Source organism: Liolophura sinensis, chromosome 7 (assembly GCF_032854445.1).
Source record: "Liolophura sinensis isolate JHLJ2023 chromosome 7, CUHK_Ljap_v2, whole genome shotgun sequence".
NCBI classification, from domain to species: domain Eukaryota; kingdom Metazoa; phylum Mollusca; class Polyplacophora; order Chitonida; family Chitonidae; genus Liolophura; species Liolophura sinensis.
The window spans coordinates 39677062-39696746 of record NC_088301.1 but is presented as its reverse complement, the minus strand read 5'-3'; the positions used below and the strand labels follow the sequence as shown (position 1 = coordinate 39696746).

Here is a 19685-nt window from a genome sequence, read left to right as displayed (position 1 = left end):
ATCATGTGTAAGATTAGATTTGGTATATACTGCTTAGGTTATCAGTATGTTAAAACAGAATAATAAATCCAACAGAATATGTGGTTGAACAATTTGCTTAGGCTTCAGAAGGTAAAAGTTCCCTTCGAAAGCTTTATATATATATATATATATATATATATATATATATATATATATATATATATATATATATGATTTGATTCATTTAACTCTCTCATCAACAAATGTCACTAAATACAGGAGTATGTTTTGGCAAGTTACTGACTAATAAAATGCAAACCAAATCGATGGATGACAGGTGGGGGTGTTCAACGAACATTAACTGCATAAACTGCCTCACGAGCGTCGCCGACCGCTAAGTATTGTCCTCAAGGCCCCGCATGCACTAAACACGACCTCTGTCTAATGCCAGTTTTGAACCTTAACCTCGTATGTCTTAGCCACAAAAGCGCTTCTATACATATACCCACTCAGGAATACTCGCAAAAAAGATAATTACATGAATATTTCACTAAGTTCTGCTCTGTTGAAACACCACATTTTAATTCGATTAAAAAAAAGATGAATTAATATATACGTGTGTGCGTCTATATAGCTTCTTGTGTATTTTCATCTGCTTTAAACGGACCATTTTACCAATAATCACTCTGTCGTCGATACTCTGGTTTCATTCTCCGTGCTTGAGTAGTTGTCGTGTATAAATATCGATAATTACATTTGATTATATATTGCAATTGCTTAATGCCATGTACTCCAACATTTTTCACATACTGGCTATAGCCTATCTATAACTACAGAAATTATATGGGAAATATATTTTGAATAAAGATACACTATCACAATACTGCATTTGACATATCTGACATCGCAGATATGTCAGAAAGATATGGCATTCCTCCATAAGCCAGGGTTCTGCTGCACGGTGGACTAAGCATCCCATAGGTCTGGCCCATTTTCATTGTTTTAATGTTATACTGTCTATTAAATATGATGAGAGCATTTGAGTAATTATAGATCAGTCCGATAAATTTAATTGGAATTAACATTGCTGTACTTTTTCTTTCTTTCTTTTACCGAAGGATTATCAATTTACCATCTATTCCACTTTTCGATATAAACTGAGTTATTTATCAGAAGTCAAAACAGTTTGTAGACTTTTGGTATAGCTTCAACATAGATTTTGGAAGCACTGTCCCATTTGCAATCGACGAGGCTCTGCGTACCCTAATCGTTAAGTCGAAAATACGAAATGCTATGTAAGTGAGCGGTTTCCATCTGGCTTAATAGCTCAATTGGACGATAGGTGGGGCTAGACCCTGATATGTTGTGAGTTCGAATCTCATTCGAACCAGTGTTTTCACTGATTCCACGATGGTTGTTTCAGTCGGAAATTCAATATATGTTGATTATATGTATTCCTTGCAGACGACGATAATACATCTTAGTAGTACAGCAATCTTAATGTTCAAGCTAGCTGTTACATAACACATACGCACTTATTTTTTTAAACCTTTTTGATACGTGATGTAAGCTCCTCTTTGCCTTCTCGCTTGTACTCGAAACTGTTTTCTTTCATCCTAACTGAGTTCCCATTGTGCTGACAACACATCTTGTTTCTATTGCAAGACTGATAACCTGGCTTGATCGGAGAATGACGAGGCCTCTGAAAATCAGACTGAATAGGAATTCCCCATAGAGTGAATGGGTCTGACATATACATATACAGGATATATACAGTCACCCAAATGATAAGAGCGGTATATAGGCTTATGTGGGTTAGCGTATACGCGTTTAACAGTACACACAGCTAGGACTACACGTATCGGTAGACTTCCTTCTTCTGAATTGATTACTGTCCCCTGAGTCAACGTATGTGACATTTATAAAACATCTAATTACAGGGGCTGCAGTTATGGTTGAAATGTCGCCGTTCGGATCAGTTACCGAGAGAGAGTAACAAGTGTAGATTCCAACATGTAACCTATATATGTAGGTCTACGATACAGTGGTGAGATTATCTGTTTTGAATCATTCGTATACCTACATCTTTTGGACAATTCACTTATATTAACCGTGTGACTAAGCGTCTTTTTCAGTGTAGTATAGTCAGTGAACTGTTAGGTCGGTGTATATCATTTGCAATACAGGACTTCATAATGTCAGGCAGGATGTGGGACAGCCGTGAATTACAGCACACAGTGAGTTCACACTTTAGTTTCGAAATTTATCGTTTATGTGTGTAAAGTGTTATGCGTTTAGGCTAACTCTTCCACTAGTCTATATTGATGCTTCAGCAATCTTAAATACCCAATAACTGAATATAAATGCCAATATATATACTACGTGCTTTATAATGCGTGGTTTATAATAATAGTGGTTTATTTTAAGGACACATCAGTACCATAAAAAGAGTGTGAAATGTCGACTTCAATTTTTAATACTAGATTCCCCATTTGATAGCTCATTGGACCAGCAGTGTTCACTAAGTGTTTTAACATTATGTCACCCATTTAGGGACATTCATAGATTTCATTTTTAGACAGCACGCTAGAATGTAAAATATGTTTAACAAAATACATATTTAACAATATTGGTAGAAAAATCAGCCTCGATACCGATGGTACATAGTTTATGAACGTGTGATTCTTAATCTGCATGGTTATCGTAGAGTGCGGGAATCTTTATATTAAATAACATTCAGGATATAAAGCATACAGTTTAAAGTTATGTGTTACACTATACACAGACTGGCTGGAGTCACGGTCAAGCTTGAGTGCCTATTTACAGTATACACTCCTGGCTAATGTCTTCAGTCTGTGGGAACAATGGGAAGGCTTAATACGAAGTGGCATGGTCATACACATGAGATGTGAATGGAAATATACCGGTACTACTCACATGTCTCCAGGCCAGGTCGAGTAAATCTAAATACAGTTCTGAAACAAAATAGAGTTCAATCATAACTAAATATTCAATATAATAGTATTCAAAGTTTAGCTTGTGGATCGTAACTTGCCCAGCTCACGTTCTCTCTTGCACAGTCACATCTTTTGTGTACCGGTACTTGAATTAGATGTTCTGTTGATCTTTGTCACCTGTAGCTCCATTCAGTTTTTAACACATAGGCCTACATGTATTAATAAAGAGTATTGAAGATATAACGTTCGAAATGCTTGAAATGTTCGAAATTGTTTACAGACGGCTTATTATGTGTGAATATAAGGCCTTGTCTTATGGTTCCGTACTGAATGACAGACGCGTGAACAGTTTACAGTCCAAAACTTATGCCTTTATATGCACATGTATTTATATTCTTTTGAAGATATGATGTTGATATACTGGTGATTGTTTCGCCTTCCCCTTTGTATCGACTTTTTCCTTTTCTGTCTCATATTTTTTCTTTTTTCTTCGAGCCTATAACCATGCAGCAAACGCACATGTCATTGTCTATGATGCTTATGAATATCAACGAGAAACCTCCATGATTCTTTCAAAAATATAATCATTATGAACAAAAATGGTCATGATATCGTTACATTTTGATAATCATGAACACTTTTTAATTATCCAGTCATTAGATTTCGACAACAGAAGATCAAAGATATGAATCTAAGGACTGGTACGAGGAAAATTCTGTAAAATCGCCGCACGATGGGAAAAGAGACGGATCTTTTGAAGGCTGTAAAAAACAATGATAAGATAAAACTTCAGGTATGTTTATTTTCTTTCACTTGTCCTGGATTTTGGAAGATTTTATACTTTTAATACAAAAACCAACAATTTCAGAAGCAGATAAATTTTGCTTAAGTGCACTAGGTTTAGGTCTTATCCAATATATACACTTGCAGGTGCGTAACAATTGTAATAGGCTATACATGTTAAAGGAACAGGTGAATCACATTCTGCGTACTAATAAAACCAGGTATTCACTGAATTTACAAGGAAACGTCGGTCAACTTCGGTTTCACCTGTTCCCTTTCTTAATTCTTTTAAAAAATTACCTATAATATATCAATGCATTAATTTTGAATACTTTTTTTACTTTATTTCATATTCTAATGTGGCGTCTTTGACCGTTATGTTGCAGAAACTGTTCCTACCTGAAGGCGACTTTAAGGTGCAAAAGGCTGACAGTCCTGCTGGAGGGATCCGCCTGCGCCTGAAGCACATAAATGTGGATTGTCACGAACGTGGGTCTGGTTACACACCGCTTATACTGGCCATCCTTCATGGTAAATATGGTGGTATTACAATCTTTATAATATAGAGATTATGCATGCTATATTTTCTGACTGTATACACGGTATAAAAAAATCAACATATGAATCCTACGTTTTCTTCGTTTTGTTGTATCGAAATGTTGACTCCAGTTAAAATAGTTTATTAAATATTCTCAGATCTTGTATTTTACACATTTTGCTATGGCCTACACAAAATTTCAATCCAACCATACTGTTGGCATTGTCCAGCCAACTAACTGTTCCATCCTGTATGATAGACATGCAAGCCATGAAACTGAAGGATAGTGACTCCACGCTGCGCGTTTGGGCTGGTTCAGTTCTGTCATGTATATCCTGGCTGCCTACCGGATTGGACACGCCATAGGGACCTATATATAATTTCAGCCCATCACTAGATCGGGAGATTTATGAAATATTACTCTAATATTATTAGATTGATGAGATTTTGCATTGTTAATTTTCAGGATAGCTAAGACCGTGTCAGCTTTGTGATTGGTTAACATTATCGTGCAGGTTCAAGATGAGTTTATCAACAGAACATATACTTTTAAATGAGATATGTGGCCAGTGTCCATTGTGGTTTAAATATTAGCTAGGCTTTGTTGCAGAAACACTGTTGCTTCACAGCCAATTCAGTTAAATGTTGGTGAAGACACCTTTAGGCCTATGCATAGCGGACAAAGCCTAGACAACTGTCGGAGAAAGTTTGACAACTGCCTATGACTGCTATGTTGTTAGCGAAACCGACAGTGGTTACCCTGTCATGGCGTTGTTTTGACAACCAGTATTTCTGTATCATATTCCAGCGAGTCTTTAACCTGTCATTCATTGCTGTAGCCCGACGCACATAATTCATCCAACCGTTGCGCTGCCAACTAGGCCTACATGGCCGGATCTGTATTAGCAAACAAACACTTCCCCAAGATTTGTATCAGTTAGAACCTCAGTTATATACAATTACTTACAGCGACATGTCGTTATGTGTTACAGGCCATAAAGAGGTGTTGGAGAGTTTGATATTCCATGCTGCTGATGTAAATGCCACGGACAGCAAAGGGTGTGTGAATAAAATGTATATAGATGGATATATATATATATATATATATATATATATATATATATATATATATATATATATATATATATATATATATATATATATATATATATATGTACCATTTATAATTCGGTTTGAAAATTCTGGTTGACTTCCATTGCCAAAATGCGGTTTTGTAATAGGCCTAAGTCTTTTTCTGGTAACAAGTGAAATGTTACACGTGTTCTTATATATGCGCGAGATAACGCCAGCCAGTAAAATTAATAACAATGAAATTATATATATAGAATGTGTGTGCATGAGAGTTATTATTTAACACTCGATGCATGTTGATTGCGAAGAGCTTACTGCAAGTGAACGTCACTACAAAGAAATATTTTAAAAGGTGTTCAAGTATAGTTTGTTGTGATCTTGTTAATCCTGTCGCATTTTATTTTGCAGAAACACAGCCTTACATATCGCAGTTTTCAGTGACAGAAATGATATGGTAGAAATACTCCTGAAAAACAAAGCCTCAGTGAGTGATTAACTTAAATGTTGGTATATGTTAACGATGTAATGAAATACAAGCGATCTGGAGACAGCATTTATAACCATTCTGTCGTTTCTATTATCCCGAAATACTGCTATCCTTATCAGTACTTTTTTTTTACTTTTTATTATAACTTTTTTTGACATTATGCAGTGTAGAATTCTGTGACGTGACGACAGAATTTGGATCTCACCGTGGATGTGCAGGCCAAGGGCAAGAATTTTTGAAAATGTACAGATTGTTGAAATAATCTGTATCCTTAAATTTATTAGGATAACAACAGAGACATTTATAAATTGCCCTATACATGTCTTTGTGTTTTGCTCTTGTAGGTTAACATCGCCAATATCGATGGAAACAGCCCGTTACATATTGCTTGTCAAAACTCCACATCCAACAACGTCCAGTTAATTCTTAAACTGCTTCAGGTAATGATGGTCTTGATTATATCCTTTACCGGCTTTGGTATTCTTTAGTATTGTACGAATGCGCTGTAATTAAAGGTGCATGTTTTTTATGAACAATTTTCTTTTTTCCAGGCAGGCGTTGAAACAGATCTGAAAAATAAACAAGGACTACTTGCCCTCGACCTAGCTGCCATGTTTAACAGAAAAGGTAGCCTGTTTGGATACAAAATGTTCTCTCCGCATATATGCTCCAGATAAGAGTAATGATATTAAAACATTTCTTTAATGGGATATTTTAATGTGATACGTTCGAAGTCGGACTGAACATTCCACTGTAAGCGTCTACAACGCGACGTCAACTGGTAGATAAAATACGTCACAGATGAAACCGTAAAACGCAATATGTTATGGGCTGCGCAACGAGACTTAAGACGTGCAAGTCCTAATTCACACAAGAGCCAACTATTGTGAGAGGAAAATCTGCCGGTACCCCATGGTAATGACATGATGCATATTTTGCTAGTGGTTAGGCCTATATTCAAATCCATACCGTATTCTTTAGCGATTTAGCGATTCTGGTTTTTGGAATATATTGCCATTACGTAATGTTTTCGTTTTACTCTTCATGTAGGTTAATGAAAAAATGAGGTTTCATTTATTCGCACACATGATGGAACAAAACTATTGAGATCATTTGTGCTTGTCTAATTATTTTGTTTAGATGCAGCATCCGCCATACTGGACCATGTGCCCAAGTTAAAACGAAATACGTCTGCTATCATACATGCAGCAATCAGAGGGCACCGTGAAATTGTTGAACTTATGCTGAACTACGGGTTCGACCCAAATAAAATCGATGCGTCAAAACAAACAGGCCCTCTGCATGAGGCTGTGCGCTTTTGCAGGTAGGCCTGTCTATATATATATATATATATATATATATATATATATATATATATATATATATATATATATATATATATATATATATATATATATATATATATATATATATATATATTCTATTTCCCCCCTGTAAAACGTCTCCAAGGTATTAACAATAAGCCCTATATGATTAAACCTACATTAGAAAGGATATGATATACAGTATAATGTAACATGAACTGTATATGTGAAAGCATATAAGGACTAAAAGGCACTTCAAGAGGTACATATAGTGTTAATAATGTAGGTTTTGCGAACTTACAATGTCAAAGTCGGTTAAGCATTTGAGCGAGTATTTTCATTTTCATTTTCCTTTTAAGGATTAATGTGGCAAAAACTTTGTTGGAGTATGGAGCAAGGAAAGATTTGGTGTCTGGTGAAATTCAGGTATATACTTTAGTTGTCTTTTTACTCCCGTCCCCTTGTCTGCCATATATATGAATGCAAGATATACCGGTAGCTTCTTTCTAATGATTCTGACAGCATTTTATGATACAGACGGCATAACTCTTTTAAGGAAATTTTTTGTTGTTCGCGTAATAGAGTGCACGTTTGGGGAATTTCCATTCAAATCCGGGTACGGTGACTTCCTTAAATGTCTAAATGGGTCTTTCAAACTTAATAATTCACTATACGGTGTAAGAGTTATTCCAAGAATCGTATACAATCTGTTGTGATTTAAAAATAATCTCGCACATTTAGTGTGTAAAGTCATTTTTCAAAGCTGTATGGGCTGAAGCCCTGACTTCAACGGGCCAATTTTATTCACTTTTCATTATATGTTTTGCTATTCACAGAGCCCAGAAATGATTGCTAAAGGACTTCCTAGCCAGAAAGCATCAGAATTTTTGTCTCTATTTTCAGGTAGGCTGAATAAAATATTCGCACTGACATTTATGTATTTTTTAATGAATTAATGTCCCATGTTTGCACACATATGTAACATGGTGATGCAAGCACTATCTGTTTCCGGGCTGGACGTAATTTCCCTATATATTATTATTATTATTATTATTATTATTATTATTATTATTATTATTATATATACCTGCTGAGAACCAAAATTCGAAACTGCAGTTGGAATAAAACGATGTAGAAATTTGAGAAGATTTCCTTTGTTTTCTCCTTTACCTATTCTTCACATCAGAACAATCAACTTCTTTCTATATATATATATATATATATATATATATATTACTGGAAATCTGTTGACTTCCATATGCCAACTTTTCAACACAAGTGTTATTGGTTTTCCGGCTATATAGACGATGTCGCCACAACCTATAGACATTGAACTAACGATATTGGACTTTCCATATCGTTAGTCCAGGACACCGCCGTATTATGATAGTATTGTATATTGAGCGCAACGTGAAACGCAAATAAATAAATAAATGATAACAAACTGATGGTTTTATGTATTTCTGTTTTATGTATAAGAAAATATTGGCAAAGATCCGAAAGTCCCCAAATATTTGTCTGATGGGAAACAGGATTCTGTTCATATAAAGACAGGTATGCAATTTATAAACATCTTTTATTAATTTTTTATATTATAGCAACATATGCATGCTGAAAAGATTAGGTATCCGTAAAATGTCGTACTTTTTCCTTTTGATTATTTAATTGTAACATGTCATAAATATATTCCTTGTAGTTTTGAACAGGAAAATCTATACTCTCAAAAGAAATTATCAAAAGTATCAAATTTAACAGAAAGTGTGTTATCTGAGTAATGCTAGAATGTATTCTGGTACTGAAGCAGATTATTCTGTTAAATATGAAACATATATTCTATTAATTTAACATAACGATTCTATTATACTAACGGGATATTATGTTGAATATGACTCAATATTGTGTTCTAATAACAGAATATATTCTAGCATCACTCAAATAAAAGACTTTCTGTTAAAATTAACAGATTAATACTTTGCCATTAATACCATGCTTTGCCAAACTCATTGTTTGACCACCCATAGCTGCATGCCATCTTTATAATTTATCTTTTACTATCTGCAGATTATCCTCTAGTTCCACACTGCAAGGATTGGACTAAGAACACCCCAACTTTTTGCAATAGCTGTACAGCCAGTAATCCCAATACAAACCTTCTCGACGGTAAGAACGCCAGTTTTCACCTCAGAACAACTTTACTGCCGTGGCATTGCTATCTGTAATTGTGTTCAGTTTCACACCCAAGATACCTGAACATTCGCCTGTGAAGAATGAATGAGTGAGTGAGTGCTTGGGGTTTAACGTCGTACTCAACAATTTTCCAGTCATATGACGACGAAGGAATCCTTAGGGTGCATGTACGTGAAATGTGCCTCCTTGTTGCAGGACGGATTTCCACCGCTCTTTTATTTAGTGCTGCATCACTGAGACGACTTACCGAAGGCAAGTAAGACGCCCCGCCCGAGCCATTATACTGATACGGGTCAACCAGTCGTTGCACTATCCCCTTCATGCTGAACGCCAAGCGAGGAAGTTACAACTTCCTCTTTTAAAGTCTTAGGTGTGACTCGATCAAGGATTGATCCTGGATCTACCGGTCCTGAAGCGGACGCTCTACCAACTGTGCTATCCAGGCCGGTCGTGAAGAATGAAAACCTAACATTTATTGCTGGTTTCTTTCTTAAAAAAATACGATGCCCATGCACATAATAAGATATAGGCACGGTCATTTTAAATATGCAAGCATGCATGAGCATTATAAACGCGTCATTTTTTGATCAATAGCAATTTTAATCTCCCAAACTGAAGTGGGGATGATTATTGACTGCAAATTTCTCATTGCTAGTGTTGGATCTTAACTTGTTTGATTATGCAATATGATGAGAGAGTTCAGACTCATATATATTAAGTATATACAGAGTTGTGTTTATTGTGGCCAATCCAAATGATGCATATACAGTCACTGAGCCATCCGTGGACCTCATTTGAGCGTTCGAAATCAATTCACCCGCGACGCCAGTGTCTTTTTTTTATACCTTATACACTTGCTATCTATCACACTGTCCTTGCTGCTCTGGTTCTACGCGTTGTATTCTCTTGTATTTTACCCATTGAAACTTATCCAAGTAGCAATGTTTTTTCTCTCATTGAGCGCTAATTTAAACACATAAATTTAAAATTACCATACTGTTAATTCAGTATCTAAGCAAACTAGAGCATTGTATATTTAATGTATCGTTGCATTTTCTACCAAATGCAGAACTACTTTTACCATTGATATCGGAAAATTATTCACGAACAACAAAGAATCGGAATAACGTACGTCTTGGTTTCTTTTCGTGTGACAGAATTTGAGTAATCACTATATCTGTTGTTGGTGGCACTTGCACAGGTGATCCAAGTACCTTTTGGGTTATCCCTTCGAAGCACAATGCCTGGACTGTGTTTGATATGGGGCATCAGCATATTATTACAGGGATGAGAATTTGGGGATGGTGAGTTTCTTTCAGAAAAGTCCGATTTTGTTCTTTTATATCCCATTTAACAGAAAAAATTTGAAACGACGTTGACTCGAAAAAGTTAAACTTTTTAAGGTTTGTTGATGATGGCATCTGTAGTTTTTACACAATTTTTTGTAAGAAAATTTTGGGCTGAACAGAGTATGTAAGTTTTGTGCTTACAACCAAACCAGGGCCGTAAAGCCGTTCCATAGAAGGAACTCTACCTTCTGTTGGCTGACAGGCTGCCAATTTAATTACACTTACAACATTGCTATTCTACGAAAAAACTTCCAGTTTTTGTTGTTTTTCTCTTTCTATGTTTGGAAAATTGCAGTTTCTATTAAACCAATCGGAGTGTTTTAAACTTTTTGCTATAGATTTTCAATGGACTTTCAATTGCAGTGTCACTGAATGCATCGTGATGAGGCAGCCACAGTATTGTAAACATAGCACTGCTTTTAATTGTTCAAACTTAATCGAAGAACCACAATTAGATTACACAATTTATAACGCTTCCCGAAATGCTTATTATGTTAACGACTAAAACTATGTATATTTATCTTTATAATTTAGTAAGCCTATATATTTAAAAAAAGGTATTGCTACTGAATAATTAATTATTTGTGGTCCTGATTTGCTCTATTCTTTTCGTCTATATATTGGTCCTACATGGTGTGATGTGTTTTGCATTATAGCCAAATGAGTATACGCTCGGCCTAATGTTTTCTTCAAACAGGAACAGCCCTCAGATGGTGAAAAAAATGGAGATACAGAAAGCAGAGATTTTGCAGTAAGTTTGATTCATATCGGCATGTACTACATTCTTGTTTCGTACATTAACTAACCATTGGATGGTCATGCTGGCTGCACTTTGTTAAAATTACTTAAAGATAACAGGGTATGAATTGTAGTTAGTGAATTTTGTTTTTTTATGTATGCACGTATAAAAATACCCGCCATACCCCAATTGGTTTCAAACAGATAAGGTAATGGGTTAAATCGTCGCTTTTCTAAATGACAACTTTTTCAACTGACAGGCTTTCGGAATGACTGCAAATATCTTTGCTCTTTTCAGAGGACCATGGTGTTCTGTTGCTACAGTTTTTTGTAAACGCCTTGGTAACTCCAAACCAACGGACCCAGGTAGGAACATCTACATGCTTATGGTCATCACGAAACTTTTTGCGAATCCAAAATCACGGAATAATTACTGTACAGACCATTAAGTTTTTGAAAATTTTCGCAAGTTTCTAACATAGAATGTTCCTGTTTTTAATCGAAGGCACACCACAGGACTTCTTCAGTTTTACGGACCAGTCACAATACTGGAGGCTTGTTGTTCTTGAAAATTATGGCGGAAACTGCATCTGTTTCCAAGGCATTCAGTTTTACGGCGCGGACAGCAGAGTTTCCAAACTACTGGAAGAACACCACCTTAGCGCATTCACAGACAAAATCATTCAAAAGGTACTGTGATGTATACATATACATTCGTTTACGATGCCACCCAAGACCTTTGAAGGACTTCATAGGCAACAGAAATCTTCGGCTTCTTCTGGACATTGACAAATGCTGGCAACTTTTTTCTTGAATGATAATGTGGGCATCGTTTTCATTCCGAAAACATATTATACATTTTATTCTGGACATATATAAGTGATGATCTATTTATAATTATTCAGTTATGAAAACTTATCATCTGATAAATTCACATTATATTTGCGTTGTAAATTGGTCATTGGTGTTCTTTTTGGAAAACAGGGGTACAACACTTTTGAAAAGCTGACGATGGCAGAGCCTGTACCGCTCAGTGAAATTGTAAGTTATGACATCGACTTACATATACGGTAAACAAGTAAATACATGTAGTACATGAAATTGATTTGGCAAAATTCCTATGAAAATATAGTAAGCATCAAATTTGCTGTCATGTCGGATGGGTTAAATAGTGTTTAAAAACTATGTATGTGGTTCTGTTGAAGACCAGATGAATATATAGTTTTGTGTGATGTTTAAGCCTCACTTACAGAATTTACTTACAAGCTGTAAGTTTAAAAACATCTATATTTCAATGCAATGTTTCTGATTTCAGATATCAGATGAAGAATTGGCAAATACCTTATTGAGGCATTTAAAAGAGCTCAGACTATTATGTAAGCATTTTATCTTTGGTGTCCATTTAGTAGGATAACCCATGTATGCGTACATGTACCTATGTTTAGGATTAGTGTCCAGATTGGTTATTTATTCATAATTAACTACCCCTGTATAATTGAGTGGAAAAATATTGGAAAAAGTACAGTAATCTAAGTAATATGGCATTAAAATCACTAGATAATGAGGCTGGGTTTATGCAACACTCGGTAGTCTACGCTGAATGACGTCATACAAGTCCAACCTTTACGAGCTGTCAGAGCTTCGCCATTTGGTTCAGTATTAAAAAAACAACACAAGGGACAAGCATATCGAATTTCTCCACGAAATGGTTTGCTGTTCTTCATACGGTTGTAAAAACAGGTCGTTGAACAACCCTAGGGTTAGTTTTTTCAAGTTTCCAGACGATTTGACACTCAGGAATGCGTGGATTTACGGCACAAGACGGAAGGGCTTTATACCCACCCCCAAACACAGCCAAATCTTTGCCGGTTTGGCAGGACGTGGGATAATAAATCCTGGCTGTCAGCTAAATTTTAAGAGCAGGGAGCAAAAATTAGTTTTTAAATCTTTGTATATAAACTCTGGTGATAGGTCTTGGTGGGTGTAAAACAAAGCCGGAGTTCATTCGTCATTAGCTTTGATCAATTGCTATGCCGGTATAATGAAAGAAAAGTAGATACAACCAAGTGATGACTTCCAATGAATGTGGCTTTGATACAGGCTATCCCATTGGTTATGTCTCTCCTGTAAACCAATGAGTGGCTTCTAACAAATTGTGAACTGTGTACAATAGTGCAATTTCCGTTTGACAGCTTTGGCATTGATATTTATTGTGAAGCGGACATTGATATTTATTGTGAAACGGACAGAAGGAAAGCATAGTAAATATTAACTCTGATATACACACGAAATGTAGACCTACAGGATAAAGCTACAGCTTAACAGTCCGTATTATCAGTGGGGATGTAAATGCGTGGACAACGATCAAATTCAACCCCTGAAAACTCAGAATGTGAAGTTTGACCAGAGATGTCATTGTCATAAATCGGAACTTCAACATCGTCCACTATGGGTTCATATTGATACGGCAGTATATGTGCTTCTGTGTAGTTTCAATCCATCTCGAAAATGACATCGTTCTGATACGAATTCTCAGGTTATATAGGCCAGCTAAACTTGGGTTGGCCATCTATGACGTCACCGCTGAGCTTTACCGAGCGGCCGGCTGGGGATCGGCTAGACTAGTAGACCTATTGTTTTTGGTGGATTTAAAGTCATAATTACGTTTCTATGGAAACATACTGTTAAACGGGTTATAATCTTTATACTCAGGACAAGTAGCTAAATCCGGACACTAATCCTGTAACAGTATCCCGGAACATGTAATCAAATTTAAATATTTCAAACTTATTCATTTAATATTTGCCCCACAAAGTGACATGGTCTGCGAACGGTATACGAATGTCGTGTTTGACGCAACATGTGCAAGCATGGCGTACTTAATAAAAATAGATGCCAAACAAGGCGAGACAAATAATCATAAAATAAACCCATTTTTGTCTTTCAACTTCCGACGTCTCACAGTTGATGTCTCATGGCGTTTGGGACAGTTTATCCTCAAATGCCAAAGAAGTTTTTAATCGAGCAATTTGGAACTTTCATCCAGTTAAAAATACGTAAACGGGATTTGTATTTTCCCTTTTATTGGGATTTTGTTCTTTGTGTTTTGAACAGCTTTTGTGTCAGCTGAACAGTTGTACTGACACATTGGGAATACACAAGGATTTACTTTCGTTTCGGTTTTTTTTTTCAGGAACGCCTTGATTAAAACACGTATGCATATATGATCTGTTTTAAAACATGTCTGAATAGACTATCTATCTTAAAAGAATGTATGCATAGACGATCTATTTTAAAAGTTGTGTGCATACTCTATCTATTTTAATAGATGAATGCGTAAAAGATCTTTTTTGTATTATTTGAATGATCCTAATACACATCAAGGATTTTACGTTTTCATTGTTCTTTCCAGTGCATCCTTTTTCCCATCTATCCTGGTTAGTACCTCCGGTTACTGTTGCGACTGAGGGAGAACCAATTCCAGATTTTAGTGTCCAATCTGACCCAGATGTAACAGAGGAGGTGGAACTCTTTGTTCAAGGTCAGTAATGTCATGCAGATTCAGGTGATTTGACCAATACCTATGTACAGGTACACTTCTCATGACATTGTATTTATCTGCAGAGGGTTTTGTCAATATTGAGGAGAGAATGTATAGCTATACTTCCCGAATGCCATGGTGCAAATGAGTGAGATACCTTTCTCCCCAGCAACTGCGACTTGTGTCTAAGCTAAATCGACCAGTTGGTTGAAAATAATATTACATATCATATGTTGGCCTATGAAGCCTGTACACAAGCAGTTGTACAAAGCTAATTTCATAAAGTTTAGAAACTTGGGAGTGGATGGGGGTGAGAGTGTCTTCATTGGCTCAGTAATTTTATTTCTTTCTGTTGTTCAGTCTATATCCGGAAGTTTGATTGTCAATTGAAGTATCTTAGTCAGACATGTTTCCCCGACCTAAGATCTTACAGCTGTTATATATAGGGGAAATGTTGTTCAGAAACAATAGAATAAACTAAGAAAGAAATAAATACTTCCAGGATCAGAGATGAGAGGCAAAACGAAAGTGACATTGCAGCCTTCTGCTTCAAATAAAGGGTCTTTGGCAACATTCGGTAATATTGTTTTCACGAAAGGTAAGACTCTTAACAGCAAATTATTCAGTTCATTTTGCGCAAGATGAGTTTGGCAATATCAAACCTATATGGTGAAAACAGCGTTCAGTGTTTTAAATACGTTCTACAAAATTGTGACAATGTTAGATTTTTTGGAAGTATACAAGTATTACATGGTGGAAGATTAGGATTAAATATCGGTTGTTTGATGTCTTGATAACTGTTTTGTTGTTTCCTTCTTCTTTGGATTTTTGACAGCTGGTCTTTGCACTCTGAAGGTCCAGAGCGTGCGCTTTCCTCATATATGCTTAACTTGCGAACATTCATTGGATATTCGTAAGTATACCTCGGCAACATAGGGTTGAATTTTTTAATTAATGTGAACAATTTTTACCTTGTATATAGTGAAATGAAGACCTTCAGTAATTGGCTATAACTTCTGCTAGGAAGGAATTCCTTACCAGTATTTACTTTTTTCTCCAATATCTTTCCGCGTGTCTGAGCATAAGGATTTCATTTTTGCCGAATTCACCACTGGCTTTCGTTTATTCGAATCTGAGTGTTACACCAATGTTAGTCTCAGGTGAACTATTTTCAGACGTTTATCTTTCAATATTCGCACTTAAAACCATTGGCCTCTGACTGATTGGACAGAAAGTGTAAATTGTCTGTGGAACAAATGCTGTATTTGTGTGTCGCACAAGGCCTCATATATGGACACATGTTTGTCTCTTTAATTTCAGGAGCAAAGCCTAAAAGTGACACAGAAATAGCTGCGGCTTTCGATGATATAACATCCATGCTAGAAGAGGCCAAGCTCTCTCTGGACGTTCCTGCGGTAGATACATTCACCGTTCCGGAAATAACATGGTTGTGATAAAAGAAACCTAGTGTAATAGAGCTTTCCAACTGTCAATGAAAAACACGCAGTTGTCAAATAATAAGCATTATTTTTGTAAATAGGCAAACCGTGTGACCCACACATTGGTTACAAATATTCAATCTTTCTGTGACGTCATGAGGTCACAATTGCTTTCACCGAGAATGCGTGAAATGTAACGTTGTCACGAGAAGGGGTGGTGCGCCATCGGAAGTATTGTCACTGTGACAAATTTCACTGTAGTTTTACAGTGAAAAGTGCTGGCAATTTTGTGACCAGTTCTTTTCACTGTAGATGTACAAGATGTGCTGTTTAATATTTACACCCAAAATAGTAGCATATTTCCACATATACCATTGTAAACATTCAATTAACTCCATTGCAAATTAACAAAATGTACATATCTACAAAACCAACAAACAAACAAAAAACTGTACATTTACAGCAAACTGCGCTGTAAATGGTCAGACCGCTACAGTTTTACAGACAATGCTTTTAAAAAAAACATCGACTAGAGTAAAATTATACCACATAGGTGCAGGATTGCGTTGGAAAATGGTGTAAAATATTTACAACATGATTTACTGTAACAACATACAGTGGTTCAAGCTATAGATTTGCATTCAATTCTTACAGTGCTGGATCCATCCATTACGTCACTCTCTGAATATATTTGTTAATCAAATTTAATTTGAAGCTTGTAATGTTCTAATGACAAGGGCTTTAAGACCAGTTTCTCCGTCCGCTCGTTTATGTTTTCGTCCGTATTTGCATAGTTTAACAGTGAATAAACTTGGTGGATTTCTCCAGAACTTTTAATCAGGATTTAAACAAATTTGGTGTGAAAGAGACATGCACGTATATTGCAATACTATTTTATTTCATGACCTATTGTCGATTTCATTAAAACGGACATGCTTATCATTCAATAAACATGTATGCATGACTGTTTTTTCATTTTTACGTGGTTATTAAAATCCGGAAGGTGAGGTATAGATATGCATTTAAAATGTTACTTGACCATATTTAAAAGCATGCTAATATTAACTGTTAGTGGTTATGTGAGATGTATGTAAATTGCAGATGTGTTACCTAAAATTACGTAATGTATATACGAATGGTGACAACATTGACTTGAAACTTAGTCCAGTGTGTACTGGGCTGAGTATATACTGCGATGTGCCGTTGCCTATAATAATGTGGTTTAAAACTGAGGCATCGATATGTGGCTAATAAATCGATGAGTCTGCTGTAATTTTTAATGAAAGTGTTTTCTTTTACCATAATGACAAACTCTGGGTTAGAAATCAGCCTGATGGCGTGATGTGCAAGTTAATGGGTGAAGTTAAGTGAAGTGTTATGCAATCTATTGAATAGACAAACGCATGATATATCCTATTATACGCTATCAGTTCAACAGAACTATGCCGCATCTTTCCAGAGCTCAATCATTTAATAATCAGTGTACATATATCTAATAACTTTTATACACATACGTTTTGATTATGATTCATTCCTGGTATTGTGTTTTTTTGTTTTTTTTGTCTTAAAATATTTCAAAGGGGCATCACATTCAACATTTCTGTGTCTTTCACGATTTAATAAATTTTGGATAAACTCGGCTTCATTTTATTTTCGTCGCAATGTTAGTGTTGTTCCTGGGATTAAGACACAGATCTCTTAAACTCAGACTGTTCTTACTGCATCATATGCAATTACTGCGTTTTACCGTACAAGTTTACTATCATTGAGTAGGGCGCCATCGGTGGTTTCCGCATGGCTTCCAGTCAAAGGGCTTCCACACTACAGATGGCATCGACCTTTCTTACTATTTAGAACTATATAAAATCGCGATGAGACTAAAACCGTGTTGAAAGCGACGTTATAGCTCAATCAAATAAAAATCAAACGACCCGGGAGCGTTTGCACAAAAGGGCCATAATTGCCTTACAATCGATTCTGACAATGTGAAGACGACTGAAAGAAAAAATGGTGCATAGATTCATGGCAGTATACTTGATAACAATTCTTCATCAATTTGGCAAAACAAAGTGACAACTCGAAAAATACATACATGGCATTGCAGGTAACCAACCCCGCCCACTCGTACAATGTGTTAAAATTGTGGCTATACTATAAAATCCGATTTATGTGGATATCTAATATTAAATTTGGTCAAAACCTGATGACAGTATTAAGAACAAGCCAGTTTATAAACAAAAGCTAAGGTAATCTAATGATCTGACCTATAACAAACCTATTGCCTTTGTGCGTGATTGTTGAAAGGCACAAGATATGTAGTGGACAAAAATGAATTCACAAAATTATAGATTCTGTAACGACTGAACGTTGTGTTTATGTCTTTCTTCGGTGAAGAAAGTATATAAAGTAAGGAAATCGGACGGAACGATACAAAGAGGAGAAGTGAACAGTTTTCAAAGATGTAGGAAAGACGCAATGTATGTTGTAGACGACTGAGTGAAAATTCTAGGATATAAGTTGTCGATATTGAAATGTGTATCTCAGTGGCGCTTTGAGTGCAACTGTTCATATATCTAGTGTCGATCTAATTCAACACGATAAACATACTCCCCTTATCACTTAAAGAGACTGTACGCTCTGTCCGTCTTTGCAGCTATTCTTGCGACGATGTTGGTGGGTTTATGCGTCCAGAATCCAGAGTTTTCTGATCCCGGTTTGATCTACATACAACTGGATATGGTGTTGGGTCCCAGAATGGTAACATTGGTAATGCACAACACCTACATGGTGTCTCCGTGTTGGTGCCTTTGGGAGGCGAATTATTGGTGCGGTGGTGGACACTGGCTAAAGGTGCTTGTCTTTCAATCTTTCGGTGACACTACACCTTTCTTCAGTCTCATTTTACGAAAGCGAGTTATTCTAGATTCCTCTGTTTCCATCGTTGGACGGTGCTCTCTTGTATAGTCTTTAATGCAGTATGTCGGAGACCATGTGCCTCCCCTGTATATGGCGTAAATCACAAGTGGGAGAGGTCACTAGTAACTCGCCAATGGTCAGTTGTTTAATGTGGGCATTCCAGTTTCCTCCGCCCATTTGAGGATGTGCTATATCTTATTTACAAACATGTACAACGTATTTCATTCGATATCAATGTAAAGCTGTCTTCCAGACACTGAGGCTTTACGGTTGGTTCCCGAAAAAACATTGCCTGCTCTGTAGAACAATTTTTCGCCATCGAAACACCTTTCTGGTTGACTTCCACCCGAATCTATGGAAAGAGCCAACTGC

The 19685-nt window shown here is 36.2% G+C and overlaps 1 protein-coding gene across 1 annotated transcript; it reads left to right on the top strand.

The window, feature by feature from the left end:
- The first annotated feature begins 1909 nt into the window (after positions 1-1909).
- On the top strand, positions 1910-18031 carry LOC135470459 (uncharacterized). The gene is made up of 22 exons (XM_064749422.1): positions 1910-2198; positions 3572-3711; positions 4088-4232; positions 5232-5298; positions 5740-5815; positions 6163-6258; positions 6370-6445; positions 6959-7142; positions 7503-7569; positions 7980-8046; positions 8623-8697; positions 9205-9303; positions 10532-10634; positions 11377-11430; positions 11716-11783; positions 11923-12107; positions 12402-12458; positions 12733-12793; positions 14830-14958; positions 15461-15556; positions 15794-15871; positions 16279-18031. The coding sequence occupies exons 2-22, from the start codon at positions 3652-3654 to the stop codon at positions 16410-16412; spliced, it is 1977 nt and encodes a 658-aa protein (XP_064605492.1). The 5' UTR covers positions 1910-2198; positions 3572-3651; the 3' UTR covers positions 16413-18031.
- The last annotated feature ends 1654 nt before the right edge of the window (positions 18032-19685 follow it).

Excerpts from the sequence above, each read along its gene's own strand:
- LOC135470459 (XM_064749422.1), top strand. The coding sequence starts at position 3,652 with ATGGGAAAAGAGACGGATCTTTTGAAGGCTGTAAAAAACAATGATAAG. Across the intron at positions 5,816-6,162 it reads TCCTGAAAAACAAAGCCTCA|GTTAACATCGCCAATATCGA; the intron begins GTGAGTGATTAA and ends TTGCTCTTGTAG. Across the intron at positions 7,143-7,502 it reads GAGGCTGTGCGCTTTTGCAG|GATTAATGTGGCAAAAACTT; the intron begins GTAGGCCTGTCT and ends TTTCCTTTTAAG.